The sequence below is a fragment of the Sylvia atricapilla genome, chromosome Z (genome assembly GCF_009819655.1).
Source record: "Sylvia atricapilla isolate bSylAtr1 chromosome Z, bSylAtr1.pri, whole genome shotgun sequence".
NCBI lineage: Eukaryota > Metazoa > Chordata > Aves > Passeriformes > Sylviidae > Sylvia > Sylvia atricapilla.
In genome coordinates, this window is record NC_089174.1 from 37,543,141 (window position 1) to 37,569,708 (window position 26,568).

General features: G+C 38.5%; 1 protein-coding gene across 1 annotated transcript; it reads right to left on the reverse strand.

Moving 5' to 3' along the window:
• HSD17B3 (hydroxysteroid 17-beta dehydrogenase 3) lies at positions 1 to 25,048 on the reverse strand. The gene is given in 10 exon segments (XM_066339560.1): positions 1 to 164; positions 2,196 to 2,329; positions 3,377 to 3,432; positions 5,466 to 5,507; positions 6,274 to 6,346; positions 6,843 to 6,925; positions 9,447 to 9,576; positions 20,789 to 20,834; positions 24,894 to 24,963; positions 24,965 to 25,048. Coding segments are annotated over 10 exon segments (882 nt in total).
• Positions 25,049 to 26,568: the final 1,520 nt, after the last annotated feature.

Consider the following 26,568-nt stretch of genomic DNA (forward strand, 5'->3'; position numbering starts at 1 on the left):
TCAACAACCAAATTCAATCAGAATTTTATGGGTGAAATATCCCAAAAGCTCATCTCCAAAGGTGACTTACTCCAGTGATTCACTAACAAACTCTTCTGCTGTCTTTGTAATAACACCAGGGGTTTGGTACTTTGTCATTGGAGCAGAAACACCATAAATAATCACTAAAAATATATATATAATAGTAACAACAACAGTGTAAAGCTATCTAATACTTACGTAAGGCACTCTGCAGAGTTCCCACTGCATCTGACTTATTTTAACAGATAGTTGCAATCAATTAGGGCCCTGTATGGAAAAAGTGATAGTATTATGGTGAAATAAGGAAAAAAGCTGCATAAAGAGGGGAGAGAGAACCTTGGTAGAGTCACACAGCCATTCACTAGGGACAGCTACACAATACAGGTTTAGGAATCTCAAACATTCTTGAAGAATTTGCTAAAATGAAGGCTAATTTGGCAAGATACAGCAACACCTGTATGATAACTACCTTTGCCTTACACTCTCCTTGTAAAGGTTGCAGAAGTGCTTATAAAAACCTAGAATATAACTAAACCAAATGAAACAAACCATTATCGTAGGAAATGAAGTGCTTTCACTATGCTTAGAAATAACTGTGAACATGTGCTTAAAACAAATGGCCTAATATTGTACAATCTAAGGCCCAGTGCAGTGGTGGAAAACAGAAATGAAGTTCTCAAGATATGGTTTGTGCTGGTGCACATGGGCCAGGCTGACTCTTTCTCCGCACCAGAAAAGATAGAACCTGGGACTGTCCTGAGCTAGACATGCAACAAGTATTACTGCAGACTGTGCTGGAAGCTTTGACACTTTTATAAAAAAGTAGAAATATACACTCCCAAGTCCTACTTATTCTAGCTATTGTTTCACATGCCCCTCTGCTCTGGATGACACCTCTGCCAGTTAGACACTTGAACTTGTGTGTCTTTTGCAATAAAAAGCAGAGCAAAATAAAACCTGTGTCTTCAGTGTTTACCTAGTAGCATAACCTACTGGTAAGTATTTCAAAATCAAGCATTTCTGAATTTGATGGAAAGCTTTAGCTTCAATCTTTTAGATTTATCTTTCTAAGTTTTTATCCACACCTTGAAGAGTATGCATATACTAACTTTATGCAAATGTTGAGTTTCTTTCAAGAGAGGTTTTAGGAGTTATATCTTTCAGAAATAGTCAGAAAATTGATAATGTTGAATTTCTCCTCTGTAATTAAAAATATAAAAGTCCTAGTAAGGAAAAAAAAAAGGACTGTTTTTCAAACCCATCATTTGACTGTCTTAAAATTGTAACACCAACACTGTCATGATATTATGCTGACAGGTAAAATAATTACCCTCCCAGGGATTAAAAAATAATTGTTACAAACAAAGTAACCAAAGCAGAAACCAAGCCAAAAGAAAAGAAACCCCAAAGTTAAAAGATACTTGAGAATGAAAAAACACAACAAGACAACATAATACTACCAGTGTACTATATCACTTTGAAATAATATTATGTCAACAATTTTAAGGATCTAAAACTGTTTTGTTTGAATGAAGTTCCAATTTTGAGCAATAAAGAATTTATATAAAAAGAGAAAAAGTAAATAGAAAACTAAACTTACTTACCAAGAATAGCTTTTTTCTTTTTTTTTTTTTTTTTTTTTAACCGATCCAAACTTTAGCTACATTCAAGATAATATAATTTGAATTTTTAATTTTTCATTTGAAGGAAACCTGAGCTGATCAAGTTTGTTTTGGAGTTTTATGCAAAATCATTCATTCCTCTTTTGTATATGTTTGAATATACTTTTGTATATTCATGGATTCAAATTCAGAGCAAAAACTTAAGGTGAAATTTATGAAGTTAAGCAACTCACCACTTATCTACCAGAAATTTTATTATTGGTTCCATAAGCAAAACCTAACACTTTTGTGCATCTTGAGTTTTAAGTAAAGTAGATAAGTGAGCCTAGCAAAATTCACCATTTCCCAGAATGAAGACAGACTGTGAGCACTGCTATAATACTATTTAATCAAAGGCAAAAATATTCCAGGGATCAGACACACCCTGAGCTGGATTTCATTTACTGATTTCACTGATTCTTAGTTCTCAGGTAGTGCTAATTTACCATAGTTCATTATTTCAAAGGAGCAACACTATTTATATACTGATCATTTGTTATACTGATACAATACTTTCATAAACACTTAATGGGGATTTCTTCATAAAGGAATGTAGAAGATCTACCTTAGTAGCTGAGTATATTGCATACAATGGACAAGGGAAAGTATTCGAACCAGAGGAGAGATTCAGATTTAGACCTTTCTGACTGAAATTTAATTTAAACAGTTACATTCTGTTTACACTTTACAGGATTATAATAAAAGGCGGCATGAGCAGAAAATATTTTTTTCCCCAGAAGGCATAGCTCTCCTATTATACTGTCAATTATGCCTTCAAAAGACCCGCTTTTTACAGTTTAGCTTGGTCTAAACTAGCCAGGAATAATATTACAAGTGAAATTCAAATCCCTACTACAATCAGAACTATTGGAACATTGCACATGCAATTGTACATCTAACAGAGAAAAAAGTCTGTCATCAGAGGAAAGTTTGTATTCTCCTAATTGGCAGATCCTCTTTGGTCTCTAGCCAGCACATTCTTTATCCTGCTCCACGCTGTTGTTTCAGCTTTCCCATTCACAACTCCCTGTACACATCACTAAAACCCAACACATTTAGCAACAATGAGGAAAAAGCAAAACAAAATGAAAATTAAACAGTAAGAAGGTTTTTTTATCTGGTGTTTGTTTGCTTGTTTGTTCGGGTTTTTTTCCAAACTAAAACCATGTGCTGCCTCAAAAATGCAGTATTTAACAATGTTTTCTAGAAAATCTGTCCAAAGAGCCTAACTTCTAGTTTAAGGACCCCATGTCTAAATTACACATAGTGTTAAAGTGAGAACAGGGATCCTTAATTGCAGAGATGAAATAATATCTCTGATCAGTAACATGGGTATTTCCAGAGCTTGAAAAGCATTATTCCAAGCCCAACTACCACTCTTAGAAGAAAAGATAATATATTCAAATGCTGCTTCTTGACTGATTAGGCCCATCCTATTCTATTTCTACTACACATTTTTAACTCGGGACAGACATATATAATTTTTTCTGCTCTGCTCTACAATTACTTGACAGTTTGTGGGAGTTCTTATAGATATACTTATATAGTACTAAGAGCAGTACAAGATACCTTACTGATCAATAGATTTGGAAGTCCAGAAGTTAATAATGAAAAAGTCTAACTACTATTAAAGACATTGGAGGTAAAAGTTAAAAGCAATTCAAAGTTATAACTTGAAAACTACAAAGGAAAACTGCCTTGGTTGCAGCTGTTTCAAAATTATTTTTTCATCTATAGGACAAGACATCTTCTTGATAGCATTTTTGAACCGATTTTATTTTAATAACAAGTTTTTTCAGTTGATCAAGCCACATATATATATCTACAGCTCAGATAGCTAAAATATGGCACATTCAACACTTTGGAAAATATTTTAGAAATTATCATGGCCTGAAAATCATCCCAATTGTCAAAAAATTGCAAAAGCTAGCCTTCTAAGCAGTGAGAGTCCTATGTTTATCTAAAGCTTTTCAACAGTTTTTGAATGTCATCATTCTTCAACATGGAATCATAACTGCAAAGGGAAAGTCAGCTCCACATTCTTTTTGCATTTTCACTTCTTCCAGTAGCAGGATCAGAAATTGCAGAAAATCAGGAAAAGATAACTTTTTTATTCTGCTTCCAGAAAGAGTTTTAGGATCTTTTTTGGTGCTAATTAGTTAATTATTTTTTCATTCCTATTTTAACCATAGACTTAATCATGCATCTGACTTTTAAAATGAAATTAAATGCATTTTTTTCAGGTAAGAAACAGGCTTTCCATTGTGCTTTTGAAGGGTGTTACTGATAGTAAGCCTAGGTACCAAGGGGAAGTCATACTTGCACTATGAATTGTGTCAGGACAGCAGTGCGACCTAACTTGTAAAGGGCAGTAGTGAAAATTAATGACACAGTTTAATTTAATACTTGCTATTTCATGATTTTTTTTTTTTTAGTAGTACCATTGTGCTCAAGAGAATAGTAGGAGCAGTGTGGGGTTCACAAAGCCTGACAACATAGGTGAGTCACATCGGCTTGGGTGAAAAGGAAATTCCCAATAGAGTGTAAAACATGTGAAAAGGTCCTTCTTTTGCAGTGCTGAGAATCCCACTGACATCTGTGGGAGCCAGGATACCTGGGCCTCAGACGTTACACTGCAAGGAATGGCAAACAGGATCTTAGCAGGACTCCAGACAGGGAGGGGGAAAGGAAAATCCAAAAAGATTTAAAGATTATTCGGACCTAATCATGAGGAATGCTGGTTGGGAGAATATTCTCTTCTCTGCAATTTGGAGGAGAGTGAATATTCATGAAAGACTGAAGAGGATGTGGTTGCAGCAGTGGGGAAAGCAATGCGCAGGCACTGCAAAAACAAACGAGGTAGATTCTGGGTTATATGTAAAGTGGGAAATGACAAAAAGAAAAACCTTTTGTATCCAGACCGAGATGGTAGAAAGTGGCATATATACATGTATATAGCATTCAGATACTGCAGATACTTCTGTTCTTTTGACATACAAATAGAATAAACCCTAGGAGCAGAAATATCACAAAACTACTAACAGAATTTGCTTCCATTGATTGGTATTTTGTGATTTATTATCTTAAGTCATTAAGCAGGAGTGCAAATTTGGGATGTAAATTTTGAAAGCCAGAGAAAGACAAACATCTGCCATTAATTTTCATGTCATTTTTAGAAACACATAAAAGCCATGAAAGCCAAGGTTGAGATCTTCTCGTGTTCATGTTAACATGCTGCTTGCAAACAGCAGAGCAATCTTAATCAGAGTTTAAAAGCATGAAATACTAAATGTTCTTGGAAGGGAAGTAGGCAACCAAAATTAGCACCAAAGCAGAATGAGGAGACAGTTCCTGGAGTTTCTGTCCTGCATCAATTCAAAAACATTTGGCAAAAGAGAATTGTTATTAAAAGCACAAGCACAGTGCTAAAATTCAAACTGCAGATTTACCTGTCTTGAAAACTTTAATTCTGAAGTAAATCTCCCTGCATACCATAACAAAAATGATTTGCAAACTGTTTTAGCTGTTTCAGCTGTAGTGCAAGTATGTGTTTCAAGTGAGAAATTGTGTTAAAAATTTTCCTGTCAGCTCTGATCAAAATATTTCACAGGCAATAGAAGCAGGTGGGTTCCTTAAACTAGCACTGACATTCCTGTTATAAATCAGTGTCTCTTGATGAATTAAATGATAATACACAGAAAAGCTAGTTGGTCACTCTAACATGGGACTGATTTTTTTCCAGTGTAATGCATTATAACCCCAGAAGAGATGGGAATGTGTCACATACCTGCCTGGAGCAGAAATAATATTGCAGTTGACAAAGTCCTGCGGGAAGAAACAAAACAGTAAATTCATCCTTAATTCAGAATTTGAGTGAAGCAGCCTACCTGAGATTCCTGACTTGCAAGAGATTATGACATAAAAACTGAATGAATCCTGAAAAGTGCTAGCAAGATATACACTTAGAAATTCCCACTTTATCATTGCAAGTGATACAGAAGTAAATAAAAATTAGTCAATGGAGAACTTGATCACATCCTTAATCCTATCACCCTATCCAACCTCTGTAAATTGACTCCTCCACAAAGTAAACACTGTTTAAATGAGGTCTCTTTTTTCTTTTTTTTTTTATTTTTTTTTTTTTTTATTTTTTTTATTTTTTTATTTTGTTTGGTTTTTTGTTTATTTATTTCCACATACTTAAGCAATGTGTTCCAAAGAAAGTAAGTTTTACTCATGCTAACAAGAACCCAATATTTTCAGCTGTGGCTGTGAATGGACTCTATTGCACTACAAGACAGCAGGAAGTCAGAGAGGTCTGCTAATCTGTGCTAGAACCAGGTCAGTTGCATTCTCCCCTCTGTCATTGGATGCTTCCTGCAGTTTAGCTGAAATCTACCATTCTTTTTCTCTTTCAAGCTCTTCCAGGCATTAAAACTAAATCAAAATATGCTTCTTTAGGCCCAGTTTGTTTCCAAGCCAACTGAACAGTTAATACTTGATTGTAGCAGGGGCAAACTCTGCTCCTTATTCAATGAATTACAATTCCTCATTGTTGTATTAGAAGATGAAATCCACAGAATAATCCTACCTCTTCTATGTCTGGCCTGTTAAGGAAACAGCACGGAAGAGGATTATGAAGCATTCCAACGTTGTTAACAAGTCAGGGAAAATATAACGTTAAGAATCAAATCTAGACAAAGCTCATAGTTTGTCTAATTTAACAAGTTGCTTCTCTTCAAGACCCAGAAGATTGTGAGCTGCATGTGAAGAGAAACACTATTTAGCATCTCACTGAAGATGCTAAATAGTGTAAGAACATAATGTTCTCACTGAAGTCACTCATACTGATGAGTGCTGACTCAGGGAAACAGAAAGGCAGACTGTTGCTAAAGTTGTTGGTATATTGTTGCTGTTGTTTCATTTCTTTCACTATTAAAAAGAATTACTTTCTTTAAAAACACAAAACCTTCCAAACCCCCATCTTTTCACAGTTGCTTCATGAGTCATACCAGGTAAGAAGCCACTGACTCATTATGTATACTTGGTTTAAACATTGGCTAACAACTTGTTACAACACATCATTTATACAATGGTCTGTTCAATGCACTTCAGCCATAAAATACTCATCAATTAACAGACCCTAATGACTGACCCAGAACATCAATATCCAAGTCTTTCAGATCTTTTTTGGTGTTCTAGTACACTGAATTTTTAGTGAAATCAGCTTGCATAATCTTCACCTTTTAATCTGTGGCCAGCTCTGTAACTAAAGAAAAATCCAAAACCAAAGACCAACCAGCTAAGAAAACCTTCATCTACTGAGAAAGAGGGAGAGCTGTAATAAGGAAGGACATAACCCGATGTCTTGCTTAGTAATGTCCAGCATACAGCAAGCAATTGTTTCAACCTTCTTACTCTAAGAAATAATAGAACACAAGCATTACACCCTCACTTTACCTAGTTGTTTTCAGGAAGATGACCTGGCAAATATAGAATGCATTTATGCCCTGAAATCAATGGATTTTTTTCTTACAAGATCTAAACAACATCTAGTCCTTCAGTAGTAAGCCTGTAATAAATCCTTCAGCAATAAGTCCTTCAGTAAAAATTCAGAAATAAGCCACACAGGACTTCTTCTCCTTGTTATCATAATCGTTGTAATTTTTAGAGAATTAAGTCGTGTTTTATAGAAATATATGGTATTAAATAATTTAAATTCCACCAAATAAAAAGTAATTGTGAAACGGCAAGCCTCTGCTGGGAGCAGGGGAAGCAGCGCATTTGCAATAGAAAGACAGGTGTCTCCACCAGGAGATGGGTCCTCTCCGAAGATGAGATTGTCAACAGTGATCAACACCTGATGAAAATCTTATCTACATTGGCCTGGGTGTGCATGCCAATACTGGTTCAGTAAATGCAATCAGACATCCAGCCCTGCCTGGAAATTTATTCATCGGACCAGCGGGGAGGGGGGGGGGGGGGGGGGGAGGGGAGGGGGAAATTAATATGGAAAAACGATTGAGTGGACAAAAGGATGAGGCAATCTTTTTTCTGGCTGAAAAAACCTGTATATAAACCAACCCTGCAAAGACAGACTGAAATGAATAAAATGTAAGAGATTCCCATTTTTGACACAGTCTGTCATTTATTAAGAAAGTTATGCTGTTTAAAATGTTATGCCAGTTGTACCCTGCCTGTTAAGAAAGTTATGCTATTTGTACCAAAATCTGTACCCTCAAAACCTTATTCCAAGTTGTATACCCCCTCTAAAACCCCGGGTTCCCTTCCCCTTCCGTCGGGCTAGGCTGTCACCATTCCCGCCGGCTCCTCGAACTGCCGGCCCCACCTAATAGGAAAATCCAAGGACTTCCATGGTGCACCGCTCCAAAACCGAAGTGCAATTGCCGGCAAATGGACCCAAAAGCCGTGACCCAGCACAAAATCCAGATAAAAGGGAGACACTAAAACAACGAGAGGACCCTCAGCTACCTAAGGACTGATTCTGCTTCTGCCGCCTCGCCATGACCACAAAGAGACTGGGAAGAAGTGAGGCCCCTAGACCACACGAGCCCAGTTGAGTTCCAGGGGATTCCTGCGAGGCTGGAACTCCCGACTCTGCGGCGAGAGCAGCAGATTCGACTGGCACCTCCTCAGCAGCGGCCCGAGCAGGAGCGGCAACAGGAGCGGCGACGGTGCAGGCAACCCCTCGAGTTCCCCCTTGAAAGAGCTGACTAATAAAGGCTTTTCAAAGGAGCAGGTCTCCTGGCCCATTTATAACGCAGACTTTGTGAACTGGGAGGGATACAGCACGCTGCTGGATCTGAGGTTCACCCAGCATCAATCCTGGGCTCGATGCTGTCCTTTGCTTGTGGCTTTTTCGAATTTCTATTTCGCAATATTTCTTAATAAAATGGCTTATTGATAAAATTGGCTTGATCATTTATTACAATAATATTTATCAACGAGCACTGTCAGCACACATTAGACAAATGAATGTGGATGCCAGATCCCCTACACAAGCACAGCTTTGCAGAACAGCTTGAAACAAATAAGACATGCATTTAAACAACTGGAACTTATATTTTTACACAAAAGGAGGGGTAAACAGGTTTGGATGGGATACAGCATTTTTTGCATTATTTTTTGAGAATACCTTGCCTGTTTTGACGTTTGGGCTCTCATAGTCTGAGCCTTTCTCAGGATTTTGCAGCACAAAAGGCATTTTAGAGAGGCTACAGCTTAGATTTTACAAGGTCAATTAGAAGGGAAAGGGAAATGTGTGTGATTTTTCCAATGTCATTTCTATGCAGGAGAGGAACCCAGCTGTACACTGCCATTTCTCTCAGCCATTGATTTATTGCTGTTCTTATTTTCAACGCAGTTTCATGAGAAAAAGAAGTAAACATGCTTATTTACACATTTTTGAAGGCAAGGCTCTCCTTTAAGGGGGCCCAATAAAGTCTCCTCTAACTAGATGTTCACATTGTAAATTTTTGCTACTAAACCTACTTTTAAGTTTTATGGACAACCTGAAATCCAGATGAAGTTTGCTAAAAAAGTGACAGGCAAAGCTTGGAAGTGTCAATAGAATATCCGATTGCAGGCTCTCTGCAAGTGGCAGGAATTCAGGTGCACACACATGGCAAAAAGTGCATACTAGGCTTTAGGGGAAATATCTCTTGCTAGTTTGTATTCTGATTTTATCATACAGAAGGCAGAGTTCGTTGCCTTGAATAGGAATCAGACTAGATGAATTATTACCCAGAAATTTTGTCTCATCCATTGGTACTCATTCACTAAGAAGAGGCCTTGTGGCAGCTCCTGCAGGGGAGCAAGGATGCACAAAAATGGCCTTGGGTCCAGCAGGCCAATATGCAACAAACTGGAACCTCTGTCAGAGGAAGAGATAAAGTTGCTCCCTTCCAGTTGTTCCTCTTTGCTGTCCTGGGGCCACTATGATGCCTCTGTATCCCCAGTTGTCTGCTCTGTGTGTGCTGTAGGTTGTGTTCTGTACCTTTAAGAGTGGTTCTGAGGGTGAGCAGGGAAAGAAGACCTGCGCAGTTTGTTTTTGAAAAGTGTTCACTCCTCCTTTTTTTTTCGTCCTCAGGGCAGTGTGTTCGTCGGATACGCAGAGAGGAGAGCGGCCAGGGAGAGGGGTTCTGAGAGTTTTTTTCTTGTAGTTAACTTAGCTAGCTGCGGCAAAGAAGCTTCCTGGACTGGGTTTTTTTTGTTGTTGTTGTGGTGGTGGTGGTGGTTTTTTTGGTTGGTTGGTTGGGGTTTTTTGGGGGTTTTTTTTGGGTTTTTTTGGTGTTTTTTTGGGGTTTTTTGTTTGTTTGTTTGTTTCGTTGGTTTTTTTTCCTTTTTCTTGGGATTGTTCAAATCTGCTCTGGACTGAAAACCCAGAGAAGGACTTGGATCTGGCACCTACAGCCCACCGGGGCCTGGACCTTGGCATTTTCTAGCACCAGAGAGACTGAGATTGATAAAAGACTGAGAGAGAGCCGAGCTAACTTCTGGCGAGAACTTCCTCAGTTTCGCCATCTCTCTTTGGAGCAGCGAGAGGTTTTATTGTTTCATTTTTTTCATTCTTCATGCTTGTGGGCATTTTGTTTGTTAAATACATAGTTCTTTCCTCTTTTCTCTGTGGAAATTTTTTCCCAGACCGGCTGGGGGAGGGGCCGTTTGGGTTTGCTCCCCAGAGGAACCCCATTCAAGAGGTTTCCTCCCAAATTTGCCCTAAACCAGGACATTTGCCCCTCAATGCTCTTTGCAAACTGCAAGTCTTGACCACCTTAGGCTACTCAAGTAATGCAGTTTGAGGAAACAGCAAGCACACTAACTGAAGGTCTGAATTGCGGGTTTGCGTCTTGTGTGCAGTTTTAGAGGACATCTGTCTCCATGACAGAAGAAAGGAGGAAGGACTGCCCTTTTTCTTGCCCTTTTCTAAGCTGCAGTTCTGTGTATGAAAGAGACAAAACATCCTTTGAACCTTCAACCTATAAAAGCAACTCTAGTGGCAAATGACCCTGTCATGGTCCCAGGCTGGGCAAATGGTGAAACTATAAATAAAAGGACATTGTGAGTGTAAATGCAGCAAACAGGAAAGAACAGAGCAACAGCTGGAACAGACAGCTACAGTGACCTTCTGATTGAAGAGCTCTATAAACAAAATGAAATGGTCTTAAAAAGTGTAGTGATGTTGAGACCATCTTTCCTGTGGGCAATCAGAAGGGCAGCCAAATCCAGAGTAACATAAAAAAGAGGATCAAACAAGCCATTTGGACTTTCTCTGCAACTCCTTGTCCATACAGAACTGTACGGCTGCAACCAGCACTATCAGCCAACAAACAAGTACTCCAGATGGCTTTCCTCTGTCTCTTTTAAGAACAAACCAGTGTATTAAAAAACAATAAAACTCTTATGGTGACAAATGAATTATCCAGGGATAGCTCTTCAGAAAATTATAATGATTCTGCAAAGGAGAGAGCCAAAAAGCAATTTCCAATGTTTCTTGTGTCTCTCCCTCTCTGTGACAAAGATATATGATAGTCTTTAAAGATCCAAGCCATTACATCTCTATTTAAGAGTCTTAAGCGTCCTAGAAGCAAAAAAAGTGTCTTAGCTTTTCAAACATCAGAACAGGTTATTGGTGTTTTGTGGGGGTTTTGTTGTTGTTGTGTTGTTTTTCATTTCTTTTTGTGTGTTTTTTTTGGGGGGGAGGGGGGGCGGGGGGGGCAGTTTAAAAATGGAGTAAAAACTGATTTAAGGAAAACTAAAAGAGGAACCATTTTGGTTAATCCAAAGTGTTATAAGATGTATCACTAAGATTTATACATCTAACTCCCTCTAATCTCAGACCACTTGGGAAACTTCTTGTCAGGATAATGTGCTGCTTTTTGAAATTTACCAAAAAGATAATAAATCAGAATGAATCATGAAGTTGTTTAGGAGCATTCCAGAATCACTCCCCTCCTATTTAGATGGTTTAGAGAATTATAAAGATGTTCTGAAAATCAAGTAGCAAAATGAATGCCCAAGTGGCACAAGAACTGATCTTCATAGAAAGGCCTTCTTGAAGTACTATGGCAATATTTGAATGTAAAGAGAGAAGCACAAAGTCTAAGATGGTGTTCATACTCAGTGGAAATTTGCAGATAGGAGAGCAAATAGAGGAGTTTACCTTAAGGGATCAGCAAGACACAACAGACATTTTTAACAGCCTTTTAGAATGCAGAAAGGATGTGTGAAATTACTTGTTTTATGCTAGTCAGCAAACTCACTATTATTACCTGCTTATTTCTTGGAGCAGACAGGACAAGAGGGAGAGGACACAGCAGAGCAGACTGAAAACTCAGTCTGTAGCAGAGAGGACAGCTGAATGAATCAGCATCTTCACAGGTCTTTATAGAAACATGGTATATTTTGTCCTGGGCTGTATGGGTTTCTTTTTTTATTTACTACTTTATTCTATATTAGCAGGCATAATTTCTGTATAGATTCCTACATCACCAAATCCAAATTCATTAATGCTGTATTCTTCTAATCTAAAGTGCTACAGCTGTATTTTTATTGTATCGAAGGATCACACACCTTATTTTCAATTTTAAAAAAAAATTTGTTTCTAGCAAAAAAAAGTTTTTAAAAAAATTGTTTCTAGCAAAAAACCCACAACCCCCCAAGACAAACAAACAAACAAAAAACTAACAAACAAACAACCCCCCCAAATCAATCCCAAGACAGCCAATCAAAACAAACAAACAAACAAAATATTAAAAATGTCTACCAAACCCTACAAACCCCAACCACACCTGTGGTGAGAATTCTATATCTTTCAGAAGTGGCTTTTTTTGTTTCTTTGTTTGTTTAGCTTTAACAACAAGATGGCACAGATCCTGAACATATAAAAGGATCATAAGGTATTATTTTGCAAACAGGACCTAGCTCTGCCTGTACAGCTTGCTTGGGAAATATAAACAGAAGAAATTAAACAGGAGTGCAGTTAGTAGCATTCCATCATTTCTAATCCTCTGGTACTGCCGTTTGATCAATGTTTCACAACTACAGTACTAAATGTGTTAAATGAGAACTATACCTGGGGTAGTTTTTCTGTCTGCCTTCTGTAACAACTGCTTTGGTTTTTTATCTCATTTTAAACCAGCTTTCCAATCTGAGTGAATGGAAATCCGGTTTTTAATTCCAGTGTGTCTTTAGAGAAATGTTTTTCTTACTGTGGATTTCTGCTGGCTCCAGCTCTGAGTCCTGTTCTTAGGCACACCTGTGGCCCACAGAACGTGGAAAGCCAAACTTTGAGATGTCTGTTATTACCCACAGTTTAGATTCTTTTAATTTATAGCAGTCAGTATCCAAACAGATGTGGCAGTGTAATTCAGTAAATTATACGATCAGTTGGAAAATTATGCAAGGCTTTTCAATATAATGCCCAATGGACAGCAAAAAAGTATGCTGTAGATGTTAAAAAAAAAAAGAAACAAGAGGAATGTGTCCAGAACTCCCTGCTGATTTCAGTGCTTCCACATTAGATACTATATGCTTTTCATTGCTGCATTTTTTTCTCTTTCCTTTTGTTTGTACCATCTACTTGTTAAGATTTCCAACCTGACACAACAAATAACAGATGACTCACTCTGGACTTCAGCCAAACCTGCTGAAAACAATTGAAAGACCCCACTGGCATTTGCCAGCAATTTCATCAAGCTGTGGGAAATGTTATGCCCACTACCAGGTGGGGAACAGTGTCTAAACCTCATCTGTGTAGCCTCACTTCTGGGGTTACCCCACACACCTCCCCACAGCTTGGATTACATGGATAACACTGCTGCTGTCAGGGAAGCTTGAAGGTGTTGGTGAACAGGTGAAAAGCCACGGGTATGTGCAGAAGGTGCAGAAGTTTTTACAGGACAGGGAAATCCTTCATTACATGCTGCTCCACAGCACAGTGCAGTATGGTCTCAGTTAGGAAGGTGTCCAGTGTGTGAGGGGGAATAGTGAGGGGGAATTTTGCCATAGTGAGGGGGAATTTACAGCTTTCCTTGTCAGATATCCTTTGCTCTCCAAGAGAAAACTAGTCTTTCCAGCTCCACAAAAAAAAAAAAAAAAAAAAAAAAAAAAAAGGCATGTTAGATAGAAAATTTCTGGGTCCATTCCTTGATTTTGGTAGCTGAAGGTTGAACATTTGCAGACATTTTCACCCAAGTCTGCCACATCCCTGATACATGTGCTGGTCTCAGGTAAATATCCTGGACCTGATACTCCGTTGGACTCAGCAGCTAAGCTTTATTAAAGGCAAATCTTTCCAACTTGTATAGATATAGTCCTGGGGTGACACATGATTTAAAACACATAAATCAAGGAATCTGCTGGATAGAAGCCATGTATAGAAAAAAGACAGTGGAAAGAATGATTTTCATTATAGCAATCTGTAAAGTTAATCGAGTATAAAGACTCATTTGACTCCTAAATAAATTCTAACTGTCAATCTTAAAGTATTTATACAAGACATTCACCAGGATTAATGGCTAATTTCCTTTGAAGAAAAGGAACATTAATTCTAAAGGCACTCTATTTAACTGTTTCATCAAGAGCCAAATGTAATTTGAAAGCCTTAAAAAACCAATCAATCAACCAAAAAATAAACCTGGCACTTTGATTTCATTTTTAGTTCTCCTCTGCTCTGTTCCAAGAACTACTTTAAAGGTAACTTATTTATCTGTATTTACAGATTTTTAGGCACAGATAAAGGCAGTAAAGATCATACATTCACTTTTTTTAGCCCATTACACTCTTTGAAAGAAAGCATATATTTTTAGAGTGATCTATGTCTAGAGGATGTCAAGAGACATGGTAATATAAAAAAGTTTTTAGTATTGGAGCAATACTTGGAGGTAGAGATGTAGCAATATCCAGCACCCTGATGTGCTAGATACCAAGGGAAAAGGCTTGCAGATCCCTGTAAACGAGCCTGGTAAATAGCAGCCTAAGTTTGAGACAAACGTTTACCAAATCAGTTTTACAAAAGTTCTCCTTATCATCACTGTAGTTAATTCACTTTTTGCCAGGTACAAGAGAGGAATATAAAATTGTTAGGAAACAGTAAGGTAACAAGAATCTTTCAATTTTTTACAGTTTTGCAAGAGCAGCAATAATGCATTTTTTAAATTGCTTTCATTCACTTGTTGCTTGCCTAATGGATAAACAAGAGATGTTAAAACCAGGCCAAAAGTCATCAGACTTCTAGAAACTTTCAAAATATTTCCTCCCCTGTATAATCTCGGATCTTTAAAAGAAAAATATAGTGGATAACAATCAAATCCATAATATGAAAAAACCATAATATGAAAAAAAATACTTTGAGACAATTTCAAATGAATGAAAGTCTTCAGAGCATGAAAACCACATGAATTTTTTCAGAAACACATTTTTATTTTTATTTGGGTTTGGGAGCCTAGTCATGTTGCTGGCTTTCCAGTCATTTTACAGCTTCACCTTCCATAATAATAAATTTTTCCCGAGGAAGTACATTAAGCCCATTGAATTGAAGGCCCAACAGCTAGAAAAGATTTGGACTTTATTTATTTTTATTCAATATAAATTAAATCTAATGCAGGTTAGATGGATAAATTTTAACTGGGAGGTTTTTTTCTTATTTTTTTATTAGATGCACATTTAAAAGAAAAATATATAAACAAATCAAAGAAAAAAAGGTAGATTATATACATAAATATTCAAAATAGAGTCACAAAAATATACCTCCACAGAAATGTTGGCAATAGCTGAAATTCTAGGGCTGCAACCACTATTTAGCATAACGATCAATTTATAGTCAGTTTGGCATCACCATGTGCAGAACAAGTGTAGAACAAATAGAGAACTCTTTTCTCCTGGTTTTCTGAGGCCTCTCATTCAGATTTTTAGGCAAAATCAGGGAAAGGATCATGGCCTCAGTTTTTGAAATGAAGTTATTAAAAATTGTCAGTTGAGCTGAGTGTACAAAGAAATATAAAACTAAAACTAGAAAAATGCCTGTGAGAGAAAGAAAGAGAGCTAAATTAGCCTCCACATAACATAAAGCTCATGTAATCTGAAAGAACCTTCAGATTTGCTTAGAAGAAATAACTGCCAAAGGCCACCCACTGAAGCTCCATTCATTTTTATAGGTGACTCCCTTCAATATTTTCTCCTTAAAAATATTCAAGGAAACAGTTTGTCCTGTTGGGCTGTCATGAAAAAAATGCAGAGAATGTTAAGAAATAAGGATCTTGGTCCAAAAATTTTCTCCATCAAGAGTACAAGGGGATGACACACTGCTAAAGGCATCAGACACAACCATTTGCATTTTCAGCCTTGCTCAAAATATTGTGTTGTGGAAATCCTCTAACATAATTGATCAGGGCTCCAAAGACACCTGCACAGACTTGGGTTTTTTGGGGTTTCAAAAGTCTGCTTTTAGTACTCCACTTGAAGCTCTAAGCTAGATAACTGTAATTGCCCACATATTGGTAGATTTTCCTTTATCTGTAAGGAGTTTGACTTAAGAAATTTCAGCCAGAGATATGGTTTCTGTTTCCAGGGTCACTTGCTCCTTTCTGTCATTTGGGGGTGTTTGGATAGGGATTGTTTTAATTTTTGCATTTTCAGACCCAAGACCAATTATCAGCTGTATAATTAATACACAAAATATAGAAGTACTGTTTCACTGAGTTTCCCAGTGTCATATTAGGATTGTCTCTGTGTTTCATTTGATAGAAAACCCCCTTCTAAAACCTAACTATAAAAGGATTCTTACTGCTAAGGTTGCATTGTATTTCACCCAAAAGCACATGTTTAGGGCAATCTTATAAAAGGGTTACCTATCAGGTGAGAGGAACCTCTCTTGCTGCTATGCAAGAGACTAACCAGAAGTATAAGGTATTTCTGAAGGCAAAGAAGGCCTTTGCACCTGACTAGCCTCTTTTGCTTCCTCACCCACACAGAAAATATGCATCCTTTCCAGAAACAGGTCTTGTAGGACACTGTGGTTGTCATGAGATATAAAGAGACACTCAAGCAAACAAAAAGAATTGTGCATAGAATTCCCCGGCCACCTGCAGGAAAGGTTAAATCTGGCCTAATATTTAAAATGACAGCGACTTTTAGTGTTGGTGTCTTTAGAACAAGGAATTTTTCTAATATACAGAGCTTTTAAAGAATGGTGCTTCCCTTCACAGTAAAGAATAAGTACCGGCTCCCAGGACTGTGTAATGGGAAGCTGCATATGTTAGGAAACCCTGACTCCCAGTGGCAAAGAACTAGAATGCTCCTGAGACTGTCTAAATGTAAGATCATTACTACCAGCTCCAGGCATAACATATCATGACAACTAAACATTTAGAAATAGGGCAGTGAGAAAGAATATTCAAGCAGAATCAGCACTCTGGAATCTCAAAAATGCATTATTAAAAGGTTTAAACCAACATTAAAAGAGTATTAAGTCCCTCTGCATTTTTAGCATATTTTTACAGCTCAATCTGAATTGATTTTTTAAACAATAAAGCTTCATGAAAGGCAAGATAGGTTTTCAATTTAAACCATGCATGTGACTGCTACATTTGCCTTGACAAATTCACTATATTCTATATGGGTCATTAGATGTAATTAAGTTTTAATCCTTAATAATGTTTTGTGGAATATGTAGTTGCCTACAGTAATTTTCTACTTCCTAGAAAATATACCCTTTTCTCTTCTCTAGGGCTGTACTGAAATTATCTATGTTTCATCTTTTATCTTTCTTTAACTGGGATTCAGAACCATAGGGTTCCTATGAATCAAAGACTCACACATTCTAAGTATGATTCAAATATTTCAACCCTGTTTTTGGTCCAGCAGACCAGAACTAGGATGACAGGGCAGGATGGACTTGCAATTTTTCTGCTAGCTCTGCATGCTCTGTGCAATGCAAGGATAATTGTAGTATTTCCAAATATCAATAAATCAAAGATCAAGAGGAGAAAATGGAATACTTTGCAACCAGCGCAGGAAAACACATCATATTTAACAGGTATTATACTCCTGGTAATACTACACAGAATTTCAGGGCAAGAAACAAATATTTAAGATTCGAGGAGCTGTTAAATGAGGAAATGAATGAGTCTCAAATGAATGAGGCCTGTCCCAAAATGGTCTGCTGAAACACCAATTAAACACAAGCACTGGTCTGACTTATAAGAGAGTGATGAACTATTAACAGTAACAAGAATGGCAACTGTACAAGCCAAACACATCCTGCTTGTGTCCTGATCTCACATGAGAAGTGTGAAGAGGGCTAACCATAAATCTCAGAGTATGCCACGGCCTTGTCCATAAACCTGGTATGTCTGAAGTGTTATGTCAGTGACAGATAATAATGCACATCTGTAGTTACAACACCACGAAAGCAGAACAAACGAGACTATATCAGTACATGAAATGCTAATCCTTGAGATGTGGCAGACTAGCAGCAGACCCACAGATTACTTGCTTTTGTTTCTTCTTGTAAATCTGGTGAGTTTAAACCCTTTCAGCCCAAGAACTCATGGACCAAGTGTAACAGAAGCCTGGCTTTTCAAGTATGTATAGCAAACCAGATCCAAAATTCCAGTACTCTGACATCACAATTAAAGTCAATTAAAAGGTCAAGGTATTCATCCTCAAGAAGGTCGATTATTCAAGATAAGTCAGCTACTCAAAATAAATGTAGAGCCTTCAGGGAAGCCTGGGTATTCATTCAGAAGAGGATAAGCTCAAGTTCTATGTGTGCTTGCCTCTTAAAACAAGCTTCTGAAACTAAAGGTCTGTGTTGCAGCATAACAGAGTAGTGTTCTGAGACCTCACCGCTGCCAAGTTCTTCATACAGCCCTAGGCAGCTTTTGAGCTTAAGAGACTTCACAGAGTCCTGTATCTAGGCATAAACCTTGGAAACAAGAGAATGGAAGCTTAGATATTATAGTCTCTCTCTGGGCCTCAGTCTGCTGAGTTTCACCCAATGAATCACCTACTGAATGAACTACATTCCACTAGCCTTCCAAAACACAAAACCTGCTCTCCTGAGAATCCTGTAGCATATGCTACCAAGTGTGGAGTCCTCAAATTAGTTGTGACTCATTATCAGCCCATACCTGAGCTCAGGACATCAGAAAGAAATTCATCACTTGATATCAGAACTGAAATTCTAGAAGACTGTGCCCATCAGGCAAGGGTTGCCTTCACATCAGCACATAACACCAGAAGAACCTACACCAGAAGAACATCAGAGAATTTTGTACCCTGACATTAGAGCAGCAAGACAACAGTGCTGAGCCAGAAACTCTGAAGGCACACAAATATTAAAACAGCAGTATCATATTTTATTTATCCACAAGCCACATGCAAGTGTGTGCTTCTACTTCAGCCAGCAAGATGATGTGCCAAGCTATGAGCTCATGTGGCGTGGGCTTGGGATCTGTCCCACAGAGCAGTAGCTGAGCACAGCTTCCATCAAAGAGACCACCTGGAGAGGATGGTACATCTCAGCATGGAGAAAGATGACTCTCAGTCATCCCACAAATGCCAAAAATAATTAACAAATATTTCACAAAACCTATCCAGCTCCAGCCAAGTTTTAAAAACAAAACAGCAGTGGGTTCACTCTTTCTTATGGTATAATGCAGCCATTTACATGTTATAGCTGGCCATTTAAAGGGATTTACTCTTGCATAACCTATACAGCACAAACAAAGCAGAACAGTGACAGAGGCTCCAATCTAGAAATTCAGGTTCTTGCAGCCTTCACATGAATAAAATATCAGGTGCTCACACAGAAAATTAGTTCAGCAAGCTGCATAAACAGAAGATTTCACCCAGAGACATGATAATAATCTAGGCATTTTTGATGCCTGCTCTCCCTGTATTGATCCCATCCCATTTCCCCTCACCTATGTATTCATCAGACCCTTCCCATTTACTTGTTAATACTGCAACTCTGAGTAGACAAGAGGCAGCATTTTCCCTTCTCTCCCATGGGATTTTTTTCACAACTATGCCAAATGTTAAACCCTAATATCTAGGATTGGTCCTCAAGTTTTCTACATTCAATGTTTTTTCAAAAATAGTTATTGTATTGCCATTCCCAGTAATGGAAGTCATAAGGAATGTAGGTGTTTAAACAATGCATAATGAAAAAACTAGTGCAAAAGTCCTGTAAATCAATTCAAAAATCAATGGGGTTTTTTTCATCTTTCTGTGAAATACATTTTATAGTCTATGAGCAGAAAGCATCACATCTAAACTCTTGCATGTTACAGGATGTTCTTTGTCACCTGGGCACCTCAGCCCTGAAGACAGCAAATCATGATTCATTGCTGTTTAGCTTCTAGAAAGGGAGCCAGTTTAGAAAGAAGGCACCAAGGAGAAAATGTACAGCTCAGTCACAATCAGTAATAACAAAGCTGGTACAATACAGTACAAGGCCAGCCTGCCGTCAGTGCTGACTACCATGGGTGTATAAGAAGGTACTGCTACAGTAACTCTGCACAGCAGCAGCTACAGGGACAGCACAGATATCCTCTTCCTCCTGCAGCCTCCTAGGGCTCCTGATTCTGAGTTAAACCATTAGGATTCCTTATACTTTCCATAGCTTGTAGTTTATATTAATTTATACAAGTTTCTCCCTTACTGGTTTTTTCAGATAAAATTTCAAAATGTGTTTGCAAGTGTAAGAGCTAGAAAACTACATTTTGTGTGTTAATGCTGGACCAGCCCATTGCAAATTAGCTGTGAGACTGGGAAAAAAGGGACAATTTAGAGACCTCCTTCTCTGCACAGAAAATAGGCCCTCTTTTGAATCACTCCTTTTAGTTCCCTGATTTGATGAGACCACTGAGGTCTGAATGACTTTCTTCTGAAATGCAGCACCAGTTTCTTTTCAGAATCTGATTAATTCTATTCTGGTTATACAGGAGAGAAAGATTAGGACCATATTTGTCACAGTAACTTTGAATTCTAGAGTAATTTTACTAATTTGAAGACACTGATGGAGGAATTGCAATGGTCACTTTGTTAAGATAAAATTAAGGGTAAGTTTTCTATTTTACTTGAAGGAATATGCTTTTCCAATCCCATCTTCTGCTTCTGTGACCACTGGAGAAAGCAAAAAGGATAGCGAATACATCTGGAGCCCTGGTTTAGCTTCTTCTCTCTGAATTGTTTAATCTTCATCAGCTGCATTTCTTGAAAAATACAAGTTAAATGTCTCCAGGGAAGAATAAAATCAATCTTCTAAAGTCTTTTCCTTGTGACCTATGCATCTCTTAGTTAATTTAGTACTTTCTGTCTTCAAAGCAAATCTCTCCCCAAGGTAGCAATGTGGTACAGGAGTTACAGTTACTACTCACATTTTCAGTGGTGTAAACAAGAAACAAGTCAATTGCTGAAGAGCTGACGGAATTTTCTTCCATATATGTATTTTGACAAGTTCTCTCCTATTTCACAGGGAAATGAGATCCTAGTGAAGAAGCGATGGATATTTCGTTTCCTAATAGACCTGTAGATGAAAAGCAAAGAGTCCACTGAAAAACAAGCTTCCACATGTCAACTTTACTATCGTGATTTTCAGAATCTCATGCCACATGACACCGCAAATTATCGGAGCTTTATGAATTTTACTGGGACCAGAAGACTTTGTTTATAAAAACACAACATAAAGATCCATTGAAGGAAACAAGTCTTCCAACCGTAAGTGGAAAGAAAGATTTTACACAGAAAGTTCCACATGCTGTTCCTCTTATATACGGAAGGGTGGTCCTTGCCTGACATAAACCAAAATGAGACCTATGGATTGCCTTGTATCTTGTATTCAGGCAGGTCTTCTATACAGGAATGGATTTAATTTATTATTCCACTGTGAGATGCAATAATTAAACATATATTTAATAGTAAATTATATATTTAATTGAAGTATTTTATATATTTAATAATTTTATATATTTAGTCCCATCAACTCTAATGCAGGAAAAAGGAAAAAAGCACAAGTCTACTGTTCAGGTAATTTCTTAACAACAAGCTGCCATCAGCAACATTGACAGCCAAGGAACTCAGGAACGGCAGCACCTGTTCATTCCTGCTTTATACTGATTGTCCAACAAGCTTAAGAAAAACATCAATGATCAATATGAAGAAAATAGTTGGAGAATGTTTCAGGATCATTAACCCTTGATCTTCACGGTGACTTCAACATGCCAGACATCTGCTGGGAACTTAATACAGCAGAAAAGAGGCAGCCCAGGAAATTTTTAGAGTGCATGGAGGACATTTTGTCGCAGGTGGTCAGTGGGTCCACTAGGGGAGGAACTATGTTAGATCTGTTGTTTGCAAATAGAGATGGGCAGGTGGGAGACGTGGTGGTTGGAGGCCTCTTGGGGACTGTGATCATGAAATTATGGAGTTCTTGATATTTGGTGAAATCAATAAGACTCTTACATTGGACTTCCAGAGGGCAGATTTTGGCCTATTTAGGAGACCTATTCAGTGAGTTCCTTGGGAAGCAGTTCTTAAAAAAAAGGAGTTCAGAAAAGCTGGGTGTGCTTCAAAACGGAGAGTTTAAGGGCACAGGAACAAACTATCCCTGTATGCTGAAAGAGGAGTCGACAAGGAAAATATCCAGCCTGGATAGGCAAGGAGGTTTTGGATGAACTCAGGAATAAAAAGAGGATGAATCATTTTTGGAAGGTCAGGTCCCTCAGGAAGTATTTAAGGGGTCTGCTAGAGCATGCAGGAAAAAAATTAGGGAGGCTAAAGCTCAGTTTGAACTTAAAATGGCAACTTCTGTAAAGGATAATAAGAAATGTTTCTACAAATACATTAATGGTAAAACAAAAGAGAAAGCCAACCTTTGTTCTCTATTGGATAAGGGAGAGAACTTAGTAACAGCAGATGGGGAAAAGGCAGAAGTGCTCAATGCTTTCTTTGCCTCAGTTTTCAGTGGGAAGACAACTTGCCTTCAGGACAACTGTCCTCCTGATTGTCGGTGTGTCAGGGAGCAGAAAGGTCCCCTCATTATCCAAGAGGAGGCAGTCAGAGAACTGCTGAGAGGCTTGGATCCTCATAAATCCATGGGCCCAGAGGGGGTCCATCCCAGGGTGATGAGGGAGCTGGCACATAAGCTTTGCAAAGCCTCTCTCCATCACTGACAATCAGTCCTGGCTCACTGGTGAGGTTCCAGACGACTGGAAGCTGGCCAGTGTGACACCCGTTCATAAAAATGGCGGGAAGGAGGATCCTGGTAATTATAGACCAGTCAGTCTGACCTCAGTACCTGGAAAGATAATGGAACAATTTATACTGAGTGTCATCATGCAGCACCTACAGGATGGCCCGGGTATCAGACCCAGCCAGCACGGGTTTAGGAGGGGTAGGTCGTGTTAGACCAACCTGGTCTCCTTTTATGACCAGGTGACCTGCCTGGTGGATGCAGGAAGGGCTGTGGATGTTGTCTGTTTGGACTTCAGCAAGGCCTTTGACACTGTCTCCCACAGCACACTCCTGGAAAAGCTGGCAGCTCATGGCTTGGACAGGAGCACTCTTTGCTGGGTCAGGAACTGGCAGGATGGCTGGGCCCAGAGAGTGATGGGGAATGGGGCTGTATCCAGCTGGAGGCTGATCACCAGTGTGTTCTTCAGGGGGCTTTGCTGGGGCCAGTTCTGTTCAATATTTTTACTGACAACATGAATGAGGGTATTGAGACTTTCATTGGTAAATTTGCAGACAACACTAAGCTGGGAGCATGTGTTGATCTGTTGGAAGGTGGGAGGGCTCTGCAGAGGGACCTGGAATGGTTGGATGGATGGACAGAGTTCAATAAGATGAAGTTTAATAAGTCCAAGTGCCAAGTCCTGCACTTTGGCCACAATTACCCCTACAATGCTCTAGGCTGGGGATGGTGTGGCTGGACAGTGCCCAGGCAGAAAGGAACCTGGGGGTTCTGGTGACAGCAGCTGAACAGGAGCCAGCAATGTGCCCTGGTGGCCAAGAGGGCCAATGGCATCCTGGCCTGGATCAGGAATGGTGTGGCCAGCAGGAGCAGGGAGGTCATTCTTCCCCTGTACTCAGCACTGGTGAGGCCACACCTTGAGTGCTGTGTCCAGCTCTGGCCCCTGAGTTTAGGAAGGACGTTGGGACACTAGAGCACATCCAGAGGAGGCAACGAGGCTGGTGAGCGGCTTGAAACATAAGCCATATGAAGAACAACTGAGGCAGCTGGAGTTGTTTAGCCTGGAAAAAAGGAGACTCAGAGGTGACCTTATCACTCTCTATAACTTCCTGAAATGTGGCTGTAGCCAGGTGGAGGTTAGTCTCTTTCTCCAGACAGCAACAGACAGACCAAGAGGACACAGTCTTGAGCTGTACCAAGGGAAATATAGGTTGAATATTAGGAAGAAGTTTTTCACTGAAAGAGTGATTAAGTACTGGAATAGTCTGCCCAGGGGTGATGGAGTCACCACCCCTGGTTGTGTTTAAAAAAGATTGGATGTGGCACTCAGTGCCATGATCTAGTCGAGGTGTTAGGGCTGGATTGAACGTGATGATCTTGAAGGTCTTTTCCAACCTACACATTCTGTGATTCTGTGAAAAAGGTGCTTGTTAAACTTCACGTTATTTTACAAGAATGCACACTACCTTTAAAAAAACCACACTGCCAACTTGCAGCCTTTTAAGATTTTAGACCAAATTTAGGTCATTAATATTATCATTAAGGATAGGTCAGCAATTTGGAAAAGAACACACTGGGGCAACATCAACAGGAACAAGAAAAGTTGCTTTGAAAACTGGAGAACATAATGTTAGACATAAACTAGCAGCTTCACATATCAGAAAACTGAGGATCTGGGCAATGCTATTAAAATAAAAGCATTTGAAACAGAGAGAAAACATCAGAAGTAGCAAAAGGAAGAGAATTCACCAGCGTGTGAGTTGTTACCAGTCTGACTAGTTTTCTATTCTCCCCTAGTACACAAAACTTTCAGGCTCATAAACCCAAAGCTTTAAGAGAAAAGAAAAAGGAGCAAAGCAAACCATAAATATCAGAAACTATGTTTCATTCTGAAGGAACAGAGTAAAGAAATGCAAGGAAAATCATTTCCGATTAGTTGGGTAACAATTCAACACCCAATTAAAAGTAGAAGGTGAAGAAGTTTCTTTTACCTGCCTGTTGTTCCATTGACCAAAAGAAAGCCTAAGGTAAAGAACTCCAGATATATGAGAAAAGGTAAAATCATAAATCTGATGCACTTTACTAGAGTACAGAAACAGATCAGACCCCCAACAAGACTGAGTAGCTGATGCTGGAACATTTCCATGGCAAGCAAAGGTAGTGAGCTTGTATGAATCAGACACTGTCTGCATGGAAAATGCCTCTTTCCAGCATACTGTTATTCTCTGAGCCTTGGCAGAGAAGTGAGAGGATTAATCAAGTCACATGATTTCATTTTTCCAGGAAATGTCTAGGATTTAGATTAGAATAGCATCACTGCATTACACCCACATTTGTAAATTATTGAGAAAATCCAAACTAAACAATGATTTCTGATTTGGGCCTTAGGGAAAGGGTTTCACTCCTTTTCTGGAAATTACACAAACTAATTTTATTGTCATTGTTTACCATTCTAGTCTGGTCTCTATGAGTAAATGGTAGACATTTACTCATAGAGAACCAGAGATGGTCTAAACCAAACTTTTGAAAAAGAATACTCCAAACAGAGATTAAGACTACTTCTTACAGTGAAGAGTTAAATAGCCCAGACATTTCCAGAACAAATTCACACCGAAACCAGAAAAAAAGATTTATCATGTTTCATTACTGCCACCTTCAGATAGAAACCCATAACTGTGCAGATGCTTTACAACTAAAGAAAATGTCTGAATCACAAGGAAGGTAACACTAGCTAATCTGTAACAAGAAGATAAAAAATCATTACTGTCTTAGCTTAACAATAACCCAGTTTCCTCACACTAAAGCCGTCTTAATTTTCCCCTCAGGGTTTACCTCATATGTAAGCCCAGTGAAGTAAATAAAAAAGGTTTGAATATCACATTTATGAAAGTATTTACAATCACAAATAACCCAAAGAAGCACTTGCTATTCAAGGAATACTTTAAGTGTGAAGAGGTTTCGCTGTTACCTACAGGTAAAAATAATGCTGAGTACCTCTTTTATTAATTAGTGCCCCCCAAATTGAAAAGAATCCCTTCTATTTGATGATGGAATCAAAACACTGTCTTCAACAGCTGTCAGTCTTCTCTTCTGCACTTCCATGTTCCATTTTCATGACCTTTCCCTGGGATTGGTAACGAGCCCCAAATAGGTCTCCAGAGCTTCATGGGCCCAATATGAATAAATTAGGCCAAGATAATGATAAGAAAATAAATAAATTCTTAAGAATGTGAAGAATTTTTCATTGAGCCCAGTCTAACTTTTTTTTGAGATAAGTTTTTTTCCTTTCTGACATCCACAGGAATTACTGCAAAAACTTTACATAGTGAATAGGTAGAAAGTTCCTTGGGTGACCTCATTTTCTCACTTAATCTCACTTCACTACAGCCAGGTCACTGCTAAAAAATCCCCACAAAATTTAGAGCATGAATAGATCAATGTACAGGATAATATTGTTTTCTTGTCCAGTAATTACTTTTGTTTCCTGTAATGGCATGAATGTCACATTTAAAACATTAACATGAAATCTGTAGAAAAGTAACCAGTTGTGTCCCAAAAAAATCAGTTTTATATTCCTATTTTATTAACTGAAAGACACAACTATTGACATTCTGGATGAAACAGCCATGCAACTTCCTAAATTCTAACATGATAGAGGCACCTGGT